Consider the following 13,139-nt stretch of genomic DNA (forward strand, 5'->3'; position numbering starts at 1 on the left):
AGTTTGGGAGCCAATTTGAGAAATTAGTCTCATTTTTATGGCTTTTGAGAATTGTTTTATGATGTGGGAAATGATTGCTATATCTGAAACCATGCATGAAGAACTCTGCTGATTTCAGCAGTTTATAGATGTCAAAGAAGCATACGAAGAAGACAAGGAAAAAATTAAGAAAAAACGGTACCTTTGGAGCTCCAATTCTCTCCTTTGGATAAATGACCCTGAGCATTTCCCTCCAAGAGGAAGATTTAGATTCATATTTTGGGCTTGCTCAAGTAAATGAAAAAAGATAATATCAAATCCAATTGGAGAAAGTTGTTTATCATCATGAGCTGCAGCGATGTTTGATTCAATATATCCAAGTGCTTCAATAAAAGAAAATCTCCCAATTATTTTTTCTATTTTGTGTTGTCTGTCTCTTTTACTGTAAGCAATCATATCAATACCTCTATTGATTTGTTGTTCACCAACACTCCATTGCTTTAGTGCAAGAACACAAGCCAAGGCTGATAGAAGTGAATCTGTAGACAATAACTCATTATTACGACCAGGAAGATCCCATGATCCTCTTTGTGATGATTTTCTAATAACCAATTCAAAAACTGAGGGAACAAGGGAGCTTGTGGAGAATAGGTGATGGTATCAAGAACTGAGATTATCTTTATATTTATATTTGTTTATCAAAATAAAAATTTAAAAGAATTATGAAAGCTTTTAATAAATCTGCTCATTGCCAATATGAATAGTCTAGATTTAGATTTAATTTGGACAATACAAATTTAATATAAAAAATTTTACATTTTTTATAAGTTGACTTTCCATATTTCTTTATTTAATATTAAATATTTTTATAATTTTGATAAATTTTTACTTTGATAAATAGATTATCAAAAATAAAGATGATTTTTAACTAATACTTTTAAAAAAATTATTTTCTTAGAATTACAAGTTAAAAATTTAAAATATGAACTGATCAAATTAAATCTAAAAAGCTCAAATCTCATGTTGATCATAATGATGAACATTGAAGCCAGTCCTTGCAGTGTGTGATATATATATATATATATAGAGAGAGAGAGAGAGAGGGAGGGAGTTATGAAACTTGGGGAAGCCGAAGGAGGCAAGAGTGGGAGCAAGCGCGACATGGTGGTGCCAAGAAACATGATGAAAATTTTTCTTTTTCAAAAGAGCACAAGTATCTGGTGCTCTCTTTGATATATATATATATATATATATAAGGGACAGATTGGTTCTTTTTCATTATGTCTGATTTTCCTTTAAATAATAGCATAATCAACTTTTGAATTTCTTTTATTGAATCAAATTTTCAATTTTATTCTTCATTTTTTCATTTTATAATCACTCAGCTGTCAGAAAGTCAAAAACACTATTCAAGTTCTTGTTTATGACTTAAATTTATTGGATCCTTTCGAGTCAAAGCCATTTGATATAGGGGAGAAAAGGGGGAATCACAAACAAGAAACGTCTTCTCATTATTACATCATTGGAATTTTGATAAATAAATGGGAAAATATCATCTAGAGGATCCTTGGAGAAGTTTTGTATTAGCTAAGGACCTTAATATTCTGATATTGCACTGTATCCCGTGGTATATATAAGAAAAAAAGTTTTTGTGGGAAAAGATCTAATTACCCCTAAAGTTAAAAATAATAACCCATTTGAGTTTTAACAACAACCAATTCAAAAATGAATAAATTAGGAAAACTAATAGGACAGGTTAAATTGGACAATTTGAAATATAAAATTTCTTTAGAGTTCTTTTGCTTATATTTTCCCTAAATAAATATATATTTTGAACTAGATATTTTTGAAGATGATTGGTATCTTAAAATACAAGATGATTTTGAAAAAAGAAAAAAGATTCCATTAGTGATGATTATTTCAATATTATCCCTCATTATTTCACTCTTTAAATTTTCTTCCCCTCTCTTATTAATGAATGGTATTTTTTTTTAAATCATATAAAAATTAAGATTGTAAATTGCATTTAATGAATTTTATAGTTTGCGTAATTTATCATAAAGGGTTTTGGACGTCGATCCTTAATTATTCAAGGTACACATTGGTGATATAATTTAGGTTTTCATTATTTTGAGATTAGACACATTTATATATATGTATATATTTAATTTACTTATGATTTTTTAAATAAAAAGTTGCAATATTTAGAAGGTAGTCAAAATCTCAAGTAAAAACTTTTTAAGTGTATGAAGGATGTAATCTAAATGTAAACTCATATTGGAAAGCCATAATATGTTAGGTTTATTAAAAAATAGCTATTAAAAATAATTATAAATAATTAAAAGATAATATATGGCAATAAATGTATTTAAATATAATTTAAATTATATATTCATTTATATTTTCCATCAATTCATTGTTTTATTTAATATAAAAATCTCAATAAACTTCATACGTTAAGTTATTAAACACAATCAAATATAAAATATTTAAATAATAGGGGCTTTTGCATATATAGCCTATTTTATAGAATCAAACCCAATAAACAGCCAAACATTTGTTTTATTTTGTATTACAGCCATTTTAACATTTAGTTGAGCTTTATATGACAAAAATACCCATATCAATAAAAAGGCTTCTTTCAAATACTCAAAAAAGGAAGAGTTTCATTTGATCATCTTTCAAAAAGAAAGAAAGAAATGATGAGATTAAGCATCCTCATATCCATAAAATTAAATGTTGTTGAGAAGTTTTTGTTAATATCGTTTATCAGTGGCATACTATTTTATGTCACTAATATATTATTATAAATAAAAATATGAAAAAAAACATAATTATTTGCTTAAAATAGATCAAACACAATTCGTAAAATTTTTTGGATATCTTAGCTTATCATGAAGTATCAAATACCTATACTAATAAATTCCATTTTTCATTTTAAGAAATGATAAGATTAAGCATTTCATATCTACGAGATTAAATAGTGTTGATAAGTTTTCATTGACATAGTTTATCAGTAATATACAATTGTATATCATTGATATACTATCATGAATTAGAAAAAAAAAACAATCATTTACCCAAATTAGATCGAGCATAGTTCGTAAAAAAATATAGACTTCTTAATTTATCACAGAGAATTAAATACCCCTTTGTAATGAAAGTTTTGGGTTTACATTTATCTTCACACAAGGAAGCCTAGCAACGAGACTTGTTTGCAAAGGTACAAAAATTGAACTACACATATTGGGATGTCTCTTGCATAAGAATGCACTTGATAGGACATCAAAAAAGCAATTTGTGAATATCACCTTAATTTTTTCGCCCTCTAAGAGAAGGAAGGAACGATTATGAAAGGAGGAGAGATATAACGGATGTTTGTGCATAGATTTGATTCAGTTAGCTAAATGTTAAAATCATTTAGTTAGTTATAGGAGATATATTCGTGGACCAATTTATGCAAAGCGTTTTAATAATATATTTATTTTGTGGATAAAAAGGAAAAATCACCTCTAATTAATTTTGTGCATGGGCCATATTTCAAAATATTCAAAAATTTCATCCATAATTTATTAAAACTGTATGTTTCATAGCCATTGGGCCAATTTACTCTAAATAAAACCCTACTACATTTTAGTTATTTTCATAAAACTTTAGAGGATTCATATGTTATCGTCAAAATCGAGGATTGACGAGTGGAAGAGAAACTATTAGATTTTATATTGCATTCAGTATTTATGTTTTGTTTGTTTATTTTATTTGTATTATATCTATACACTATTCAAATTATTATCTTTTATTTTTCTCATATACTCCCTTTCGTCCCTATTATAGGGTGCCTCAAAGGAGAATTTTCTTATCATTAATATAAGGCACTTGATATAGCATTAATTAAGTTTTTTGCAATATTAACCTTATTTAAACTCATTAAATTTGATAATGTAATATGAATTTGAAAGTTTTTCATTTAAATAGGGGTAAAATTATAAGTTTATTTTATTGCCAAACAAAATTAATAATTTAATCACCTCTCTTTCATTCCAATAAGGCAGTCAAAGGTGCCTTATATATAATAAGGACTCGATAGAGTATTATTTTCTAAACCAACCAATGATAAGACAATACATTATTTTCCTTTATATTATATTATTATTCATTATAATTTGTATTTACATTTGTATTAATGTTGTTATAGTAGGCTCTAGTTTGTTTTCATTTATATTAATACATATTCTTGTCAAAAAATAAAAAATAAAAAGCATTTGGACATTTTCATTTCACTAGCTACTCCAAAATATATATTTCTTATTCAATATAAGAAATTCTCATGTGAGAATGTTCATAAAAAAGTCCTTATTCAACTAATATGTCAATTATGCAAACAATGTTAGAGAACGGGTCAAATATAACATGCTTTATTTTTTCGGCCAACATCAAATTAACATGCTTAAAGTCATGGATTGGTGAATTTTAAAGGTAACATTTTTTCTCGAATTATAAGATTTACAACTGAATCTTCATTTTCAATACCAACCTATTTTGACCGATTTGATTAGAATAATTGCATCACTTGCTTCTTCTTGTTTTTTTTTTTTTTGCTGTTAAGGGACAAGTTTACCCTAAAAGTTTTTGGTTAGGTGCAATTTGTATCATTAACTTTTGATTGACATAGTGTTATCCTAGAAGTTTAAAAAATGGAACAATGTTGATAGTAATGTTTAACCAATGTTGATTGTTAGTTGAAAATTTCTGACTAGGGTTAAAATGTAATCTTGCCCCAAAAATTTATCTGAAAGAGCAATTGATATCATAAGCTTTCCTTCATCAGCACAATATTTTTAGGTTATTAACTTTGAAATTAGAAGACAAATCCAACAACCTTTTATAGTCCAAAATTAGAAGAAGATTTTGAGTTGAATTACCAAACACCTCTTAATTCAGAATCCATACTCGTATATGTTGCCCACGTGTAGGAATAAACAAGTTTATATTTGCTCACAGTTAAGCCTGCTAAAGCTCAAGTCTTGCTCATGGACACATATTTGGACTTGCCCATAGGAAAAATAAGGACATGTCCGAACTTTGCTCAAGGGAAAGTGTAACTTCCCAACCTTACTAACAGAGTTTAAAACCAACTCTCAAATTCATTTTTGAAAGGTAATTATAGTTGAAAATAATTAATATATATTTTATAGGGCTGCCATGGTTATAAAAGGATTCACTTAATAAAGTGATGTTTAAAAACTAATATTGTTAGAAAAAGATTAAACTAGTTAAAAAGGAATACTAAAGTTATAAAAGATTAAGATTAAATTTTAGAACCCCAAAAACCACTCTACCGTGGTAGATGGAGAATAACTTATAAATAATTATTAATTTTCATAAAGTATAGGCTCATCAAAGTCCGTAGATGCACGTGTATATAGTCTTCTAATCCATTTCTTATTGTTCTTCTTCTTCGTTTTTTTGGAAATTGAAATAAGAAACAATGATACAATGAATCCACTCATTATTTTACACACACACACACAGATATATATATATATATATATTATATAGAATGATAATATATTATTCAAATGTTCAAACGTTAATATTGGTCAGATTGAATAATGGATGTACATTCATGTATGATATAGTAGCGTTTTCTGGCATCTACATGCTGCCATAGAAGTTTGGGAGAATGACATTTAAGGATCTTCTAACAATATTATTTATATTTAAAGATCTTGAAATTTTAAAATTTCAAAAAAAGGATCATAGCCCTTAATTGAAATTAAAATTTTTTTGAGTTGATTTTTTTTTTCAATATTCATCCTCTATATTTTCAGTACTCATGTTTAGCATTTTAGTACTCAATCTTCAGTTGTCATTTTAGATGTTTTCAATACTCATCTCCCATATTTTTAGTACCGAAATACACTTATCTTTAATTCTTTTCAGCACTGAAACCATGGAAAATAAGTATTGAAAATATTTAAGATGACTAGACTATAAAAAAAATAAAAAGTGAGAACTGAGAATACTAAAAATGACTGTTAAATGAGAAAAAAGAGTACTGAAAATATAAAAGATGAGTACTAAGAAAAAATAATTAAAAAAATTTAATCACAACTAAAGATCATGATCTTTTTATGAAAATTCATAAATTTTAAGGTCCTTAACTGTCATTAATATTCTTTGAAGACCTTAAATGAAAATTATCTTGAAGTTTTGATATAGAGAGGTGAACTTGTTTGACTCAAAAAATTGGAATCAATTGGGGGAACAATGAATTGAATTCTGTCGCATGCTTTTGTAATCTGTTCAGTTTATCAGAATCAACCAAAACTTAAAGAAAAAAAGTTGACAAAAATTGAAAATTAATTTGTATTCGTCATATGATATATTTATTTATAAAAGTGAAAACATGTCCATTTAATTTTATTTGATTTTTTTATGTATTAATCTTGAGAAAATTAAGAAATCTCTAGCAAACATTTTGATGAGCTCTTAAAAGTGTATTATTTTCTCTATAAAAAGGTGTATTATTTTTGCGAAATCACAATGAATCTCATATAAAAAATTTTATTTACAATTAAGTCCCATGAATTTACAAAAATACATTCAGGTTCTATGGAACTTGGTTGTAATTAATTTACCAATTAAAATGGCACAAATACCCGTGGACTCACACTCCCTTGACCATCAATGGTTAATGACTAGTGGCCAACAGCCATTGACCATCATAAGCAGATGTTGTAATTTTTTTTTGAAAATTATTTTAATTGAATTATTCATATTTTAATATTTACAAGACAAATACCACAAATTTACAAGTAAATCTTCAAGATTTACTGATCAAACTTCTTACATTTACAAGTCGACATCTTATAATATTAATAGGTTAATGTTTATAGGTCAACTTTGCAAATTTATAAGTTTATAAATTTCATAGAATTACAAGTTAGATATCTTAATTTACATTTTTAACTTTTAGATTTGTGAACTTTAATTTATAAATATTAAAGTATTAATATTGTAAGAGGTTGATAAAGCATGACTATTTATTTATTAATCTATGATATTTGACTGGTAAACATTAAAGTATTGATATTTTAATAAAATATTTTTTAGAAAAAAATTATTTTTGACTGATCAAGGTCGGCCAATGACTGGCCAATTACCACCAATAGTCAGTCAATGCTAATCAAAGGAGGGAGAGTCCAAGGGCACTTGTGTCATTTTACATGATAAATTAGCTACAACTAAGTCTCGTGGGACTTGAGTGTATTCTTACAAATTTGTGAGACTTATTTATAAATAATAAATTTCTTATATGGAACTTATTTGCAATTTTCCCATTATTTTTAATATAAAGAAGTGTATGTTTTTTTTAATTCCTATAATTCAAGGATTCTCACTACCTCTAAACTAACACCTTTCTTATTAGGGGAGAATCACTGTAAAGTGTAAAGTCCCTCATAAAGATTGTAATTATTAAAAAATTTCACAAAACATACAAATTACTCTCAAGTCCCATGCTCTTGTAAATAAGTTTTCATATGCAATTACCAAAGTATCCTTAGTTCATTGGGGAAAAAAAATCATGACCCCTCCACTATCAATCACCAGAGCTTTGGCCATCGCCGGTAAGCAATGGTTGGTTAATTATATTTTGGAAAGGGGTGGTCTTGATGGGAGTAGAACCCAAGACCACTTGATTCCAAAAAAAAAACAAAAAATAAATATTAACTATGGCACCATTTTTACACTTCAATGTATAAGGCAAAATATTTTATGTAAGTAATAACTGATGTTTAGAATAAAAATGATGGCTTGAATATACAGATTTGTATTGATGCAACCACAAAAATATATATATATATATATATATCTGTGTGTGTGGGTATTGTGTGACATCGATGACAGTAAGTTTTGAAAATATTTTAAGATTTATCATTAAACTTCTAATGTACTAAAATCACAGTATTGACAATAAAAAGTATGTGAAAGACATAAGAAAAAGATTGTTATGTTATGAATTGTTCAACTTTATTTGATCAGAAACATACAATTCCATGCAGTTTGCATAATGACAAAATAGAAAATGGAGGCTTATGACTAAAGGAGACATTTGTCGATGGAGTTACATAATAACGTAGATGGACAAATTAAGGGTGATATCTAATGGGAATCAAGCAAAGGCTGTTTTTCCTTCTCACAGTGGGACCAAAGTTCTCAGTCATGTCCAACTTTTCATGCTCAAGTCCATTCGGAAGTTTCCAATCAAAGTGGTAAAGCAAAGTGGATAGCATGATTTCAACAAGAACTACAGCAAATGAGACTCCAGGACATATCCTCCTTCCAGAACCAAATGGGATGTACTTAAACTCTGTGCCTTTAAAGTTGTAATCAATTGAGGCATTTAGGAATCTTTCTGGTTCAAATTTCTCTGGCTCATGCCAATACTTTGGATCTCTTCCAATGGCCCAGCTATTGATTATGACTTTAGTCTTAGGAGGTATCTCATAACTATTAATCTTACACCCCTTGCTATTTTCTCTAGGAAGTAGCAATGGCGCTGGCGGGTGGAGCCTTAGGGTTTCTTTTATGACTGCAGATACATATTTCAAATGATGAAATTCTGATTCATCTACATATCCTTTACTTCCAAAAACGTTTCTTACCTCTTCTTGTGCCTTTTTCATTTTGTTGGGGTTTCTAAGAAGTTCTGACATTGACCACTCTACAGTTGTTGCTGATGTTTCAGTTCCACCAAGGAAAATATCCTGAAAATATGTATATATAAGTTCACGTTCAGGGATAACAATGCGTGTTTTGAATTAGAACCCAATAAAAGCAAGGGGTCTTTAATGTGTATTTCTCTAATTTTCTTTATAATACCCTATCTTTCCAGCTTTATTTTTTTCTTTAAATTATTAGCTTCTATATAAAATAAGAAATATTTTGCTATCTTGAAGTTGAAATAGAAATAAGCAATATTGCAATTGCACCCTTTTATTTTTGAAATAGAAGCCAGTAATCCCAGGTAAAAGAATGAAATTGGGAAGTTGGAATGTTATAAAGAGCATTAGAGAAAAGGCATATTGGAAGCCCCCTAGCTTGATGAGTAAATAAATGACAAAATATTTGGATCATAAATTTACACTAATACTCACCGCGATAATTGCTTTAATGTTCTCTTCAGACAATGGGATTTCAAGGTCATTTTCCTTTTGAATCCTTAGGAGGACATCGATCAGATCATCTTCTATCGTTTTACCAACTTGACCATCAGGATTATTATTCTTTTCTATGTGATCATTGATGATATTCCTTACCATCATATCAATCTCCCTGTTCACCCTCTCAATTTTAAATCTAACGCCAGTGATCACTTGAAGGATTTTGACTGCAGGGTAGAGATCGGCAACTGAGAAACCACTCATCACCTCAAGAACACGCTGCATAGTTGAAAGGATTTCTCCAACGTTCTTGGTCTTAGCACCAAAGGCCGCTCGCGCAGTTACGAAATTTGTGAGCTCATAAAGCTTCTCAGTGAGATTGACAATGAAGCCTTCGTGTTCTGATATGTTCCTCACAAGTGTTGACACCTCCTCTTCTCTTATTGTTCTGAATGTTTGGACCCTCTTGGCAGACAAAAGCTCCAAACTGCAAATCTTTCGAAGTTGCCTCCAATAGCTTCCATATGGAGAAAAGGATATGCTTGTGTTATTGGATATTATGGTGGTCGCAAGAAGAGCGGGACGATTAGCAAAGGTTGTGTCATGTTTTTTCATGATCTCTTGGGCTATTTCTGGGGAAGACACAACAACGTGGGACAACTCTCCAAGTTGAAGGTGAATGATAGGTCCGTACTTGTTGGCTAGGTCTCTCAGGGCGTGATGAGGTAGTTGGTGTAAGTTGCCAATGATAGGCAATTTGAATGGCCCTGGGGGTAGGGTTTTGATGGATTTGTTGTAGCTTGATCTCTTCAGTATTATAAGGAAGAAGAAAGAGATTGCAAGGAGGATAGAATATGGGATTTGAGTCTCCATTGATGGCTGGCTAAGGATATGCAGAACTGGATGGTGTGGGTGTGATAACCCAAAAATTTTAAGTAAAACTAAATATATAAGTTTGTATTTTAATAATAATTATATTAGCTTTTGGAATTATTATGACAAGAAAGAAAGTGGTCGTAGTGGCAACAGAGCAAACATCTCCCCATTTGGTCCTAAGTTCGAACCGGAACAGGGCCATAAGTGGTCTTATTTTTCTGTCTTTTTATTATGTGAAATTACAGAATTGCCCTCCTTCAAATCAGATAAAAATCTTCACTCCTTCGATTTTTCCAGACGCAGCAGAGAGAGAGAGAGAGAGAGAGGGAGTGATGGATGCTCTGAGATTTCATTCCTTCTTCCTCCTTCGAACCTTCGCAGTTTTTCCTTCTGTTTTCATCGTTGCTGTCGCTAGCGTGAGTAACCACCCTTGCTTCAATCGTCCGAAGTTGACAAGTGCTTAAGTTTGTCTGTTGCTGCTGCGCGTCTGCAAGATCTCTTCGTTCTTCCCGTTTCCAGCTCATATCTACTGTGATTTGTTGAGCTGCTACCCTTCTATTACCGTTGTTGGAGGCTTGGTTGATCAGAAATTTTAGTTTTGTTCCCCCGTTCGTCCGTGCGTCACTGTAGATGTTGTTGTAAGTGTGTGGAAATCTTTATCTTCCTCTGCTGGTGCGTGTAGGAATTTTCAGGTTAGAAACTTGATCTTATCTCCTTCCTCGGAAACATTTCTGTGCGTGTGAATGGATAAAGAGATGGGGCTGATTGAAAAAAAAAAAAAAAATTTGTCCTGTAGATGCTGCTGTTGATACACGAATTTTCTTCCACAGTTTCGATTAGCTTTCTTCTGCTTGTTTTCTTTATGGTTGCTGATTCATGTCTGAAATTTTATACCCTTCATCTTGCTAATTTTCTGTGCGAGCATTTTAATGGTTGAAGCTATAGAATTTTAGCGTGTTTGGCTGCTGCTCGTGTGTCTTAGAGAATAACAAATTCAAATGTTGAGCTGAAAATTCATCTTAAAGCTTGATACTAATCTTCATATGGTCATAATTTTTGGAATAAATTAATTTGGGTGGAATGATTGATGTTGAAGAATTTGGTAAAATGAAGTTGGAAGAGAAGAGGTTAGATATGATAATGGGAGATTAGTGTTTATAAGATGCTTATTAAAATGCTTATTAGAAGAATTGAATTTGACTTTAAAATTTCATAAATTCTTGTGGGAAGTAGGGTTAGCTCAGAAGTTATTAATCTATAAATTTAACTTGAAAGGTGCAAAGGACATTTGATTATGAAATTAATAGTGTATGATTATTAGAATTCTCGGAGACCGATACTTTGTTGAGAAAATACTTAAACGCTAAAGTTCTTATGAGGAGATTGGAAAGGATACATATTCAGTGTCTTGACAAAATGTTGATGAGAAATATATTTTTATATATAACTTCGGTTTAAATTTTTAAATTTATTATAGTTGATTAGTGCTGAAAATGTTAAAAAGAAATTATTGTATTGGTTAAGGGTTGAATAGAATTTTAATATGATTTATAGGATATTTGGAGGAGGAGAAATTTGATCAATAGTGAGAGGTGAATTTTAATTCTGGGAATTTTAGGTAAGTGAATACCGTCCCAACTGATTTTTTTTAATCAAAATTTCTTTTACTAAAATATTACGTTTTTTGGAAAATCATTTTTATAGTATTAATGCGATTATTGAATATTTATTGATTAACATTACTTTATTTTGAGAAATTAGCTTTACCAAATTTAAAATGTTATTTGATCAGTTAAATCAAGTTTGGACTTTGATTATGAAATTTTTATTTTATCAAATATTGGATTGATACAGAGAATGATTCATGCGAGTTCGACTTTGAAAATTTATTTTTGATTATTTGATAAATGCATGCATGAGTATTAGATATGAAATTTTATTCTGACAAGTTTTAATGCTTAAAGGTATTCATGCGAGTTTGATTTTGGGAATGAGAATTGTATTTTGAAAGTGATGATTCTCTCGCATGTTTGAAAATGGTTTTAAAAAGGGATTTTATACAGAACACTGGTTGCTAACGGCAGTTCTGTTAGCCCTTGGCGCGCCATGGTACACCTAGCTAGCAGGGTGTTTATGGGAGGTGCTAGCCTCGTGCGATGGCCAATGCACGTGGAACGGAGGGATGGTTATTCGTGAGCATGGTACTCACGTTTGTTTCGTGGCTCTGGCTGCGTTTGGTTTGTATTACCCTCGTGGACTGTGTGTCCACATTTATTTCATGGCTTCGGCTGCGTTTGGTTACTTACCTTTATGGACTGTGTGTCCACATTTGTTTCCGTGGCATAAGCCACGTTTGGGTATTTACCCTCGTGGATTATATGTCCACGTTTGATAATTGTTCTGATAAGCCCTTGTAATTATAATCTGATTATTTGGTGATTTTATATTCTATTGGTTCTCATTTAGCAACTTATTTATAAGTATTTATTTCATTTACATGCTTTCTTGAAATCAAGTGATAATAACAATTTTTATGATAGTTCAATGATTTACGATTTTATTTAATTTTTATAGAGCCATTTCATTTCAAAGCTTATGGAATTTTTATGTAAGAAGTTGCCTCTTTGGTTACATAATTATTTTGAACTTTTTTCTTATTCATGATCAATTATTTATTGTTGGGACGATATTCACTGGAAAAATTTATTTGGGTCTCAGATTTGTTAGCTGACGCCGATTCCACCATTGACTCTGAAGGGCAAACTAGCTACAGTGGATGGAAATTTTTGATTGGTACTGTTACTTTTAATGTAAATATATAATTTGTATGTCTTTTTGATTTAAAAGAAAGAGTAGATGCTCCACATAGATTGTTGTTAGCATTTTATTTTGATTTATATAGTGTTGCTGGCTGGAAGGAGCTAAGCTCCTGATTGATGCTGTTTTCTGAAAAAAAAATTTGTTATAGAACTTTTGGGAGATCGTATTTACAGGGAAGGTTCTGTCGAAATTTAAAAAAAATGTTGAAGTCTTATTATGACAATTAACAGTAGCATTAGAATTTTTATACAATCTGGTTATTTTTAAAATGAAAGAAATTTTTATTTTAAGGCTTAC

The 13,139-nt window shown here is 30.1% G+C and overlaps 1 protein-coding gene and 1 long non-coding RNA gene across 2 annotated transcripts; one reads left to right on the forward strand and one right to left on the reverse strand.

The window, feature by feature from the left end:
• Positions 1 to 8,017: 8,017 nt before the first annotated feature.
• On the reverse strand, positions 8,018 to 10,029 carry LOC129314922 (cytochrome P450 71D10-like). Its single transcript, XM_054958401.1, has 2 exons — positions 9,141 to 10,029; positions 8,018 to 8,750 (listed from the first exon to the last, which is right to left on the reverse strand). The coding sequence occupies exons 1-2, from the start codon at positions 10,017 to 10,019 to the stop codon at positions 8,133 to 8,135; spliced, it is 1,497 nt and encodes a 498-aa protein (XP_054814376.1). The 5' UTR covers positions 10,020 to 10,029; the 3' UTR covers positions 8,018 to 8,132.
• A 270-nt stretch (positions 10,030 to 10,299) lies between these two features.
• On the forward strand, positions 10,300 to 12,890 carry LOC129314895 (uncharacterized). Its single transcript, XR_008594318.1, has 2 exons — positions 10,300 to 10,714; positions 12,741 to 12,890. It is a non-coding gene; the product is annotated as an uncharacterized LOC129314895 (long non-coding RNA).
• Positions 12,891 to 13,139: the final 249 nt, after the last annotated feature.

This window comes from Prosopis cineraria, unplaced genomic scaffold, assembly GCF_029017545.1.
Source record: "Prosopis cineraria cultivar Desert tree isolate PC_DT_omini unplaced genomic scaffold, ASM2901754v1 PC7, whole genome shotgun sequence".
Classification (NCBI taxonomy): Eukaryota; Viridiplantae; Streptophyta; class Magnoliopsida; order Fabales; family Fabaceae; genus Prosopis; species Prosopis cineraria.

Bases quoted from the DNA above. Each gene is read 5' to 3' on its own strand.
- LOC129314922 (XM_054958401.1), bottom strand. From the start codon at position 10,019: ATGGAGACTCAAATCCCATATTCTATCCTCCTTGCAATCTCTTTCTTC. The intron at 8,751-9,140 runs GTGAGTATTAGT...ACATATTTTCAG, and splicing joins ACATTAAAGCAATTATCGCG to GATATTTTCCTTGGTGGAAC.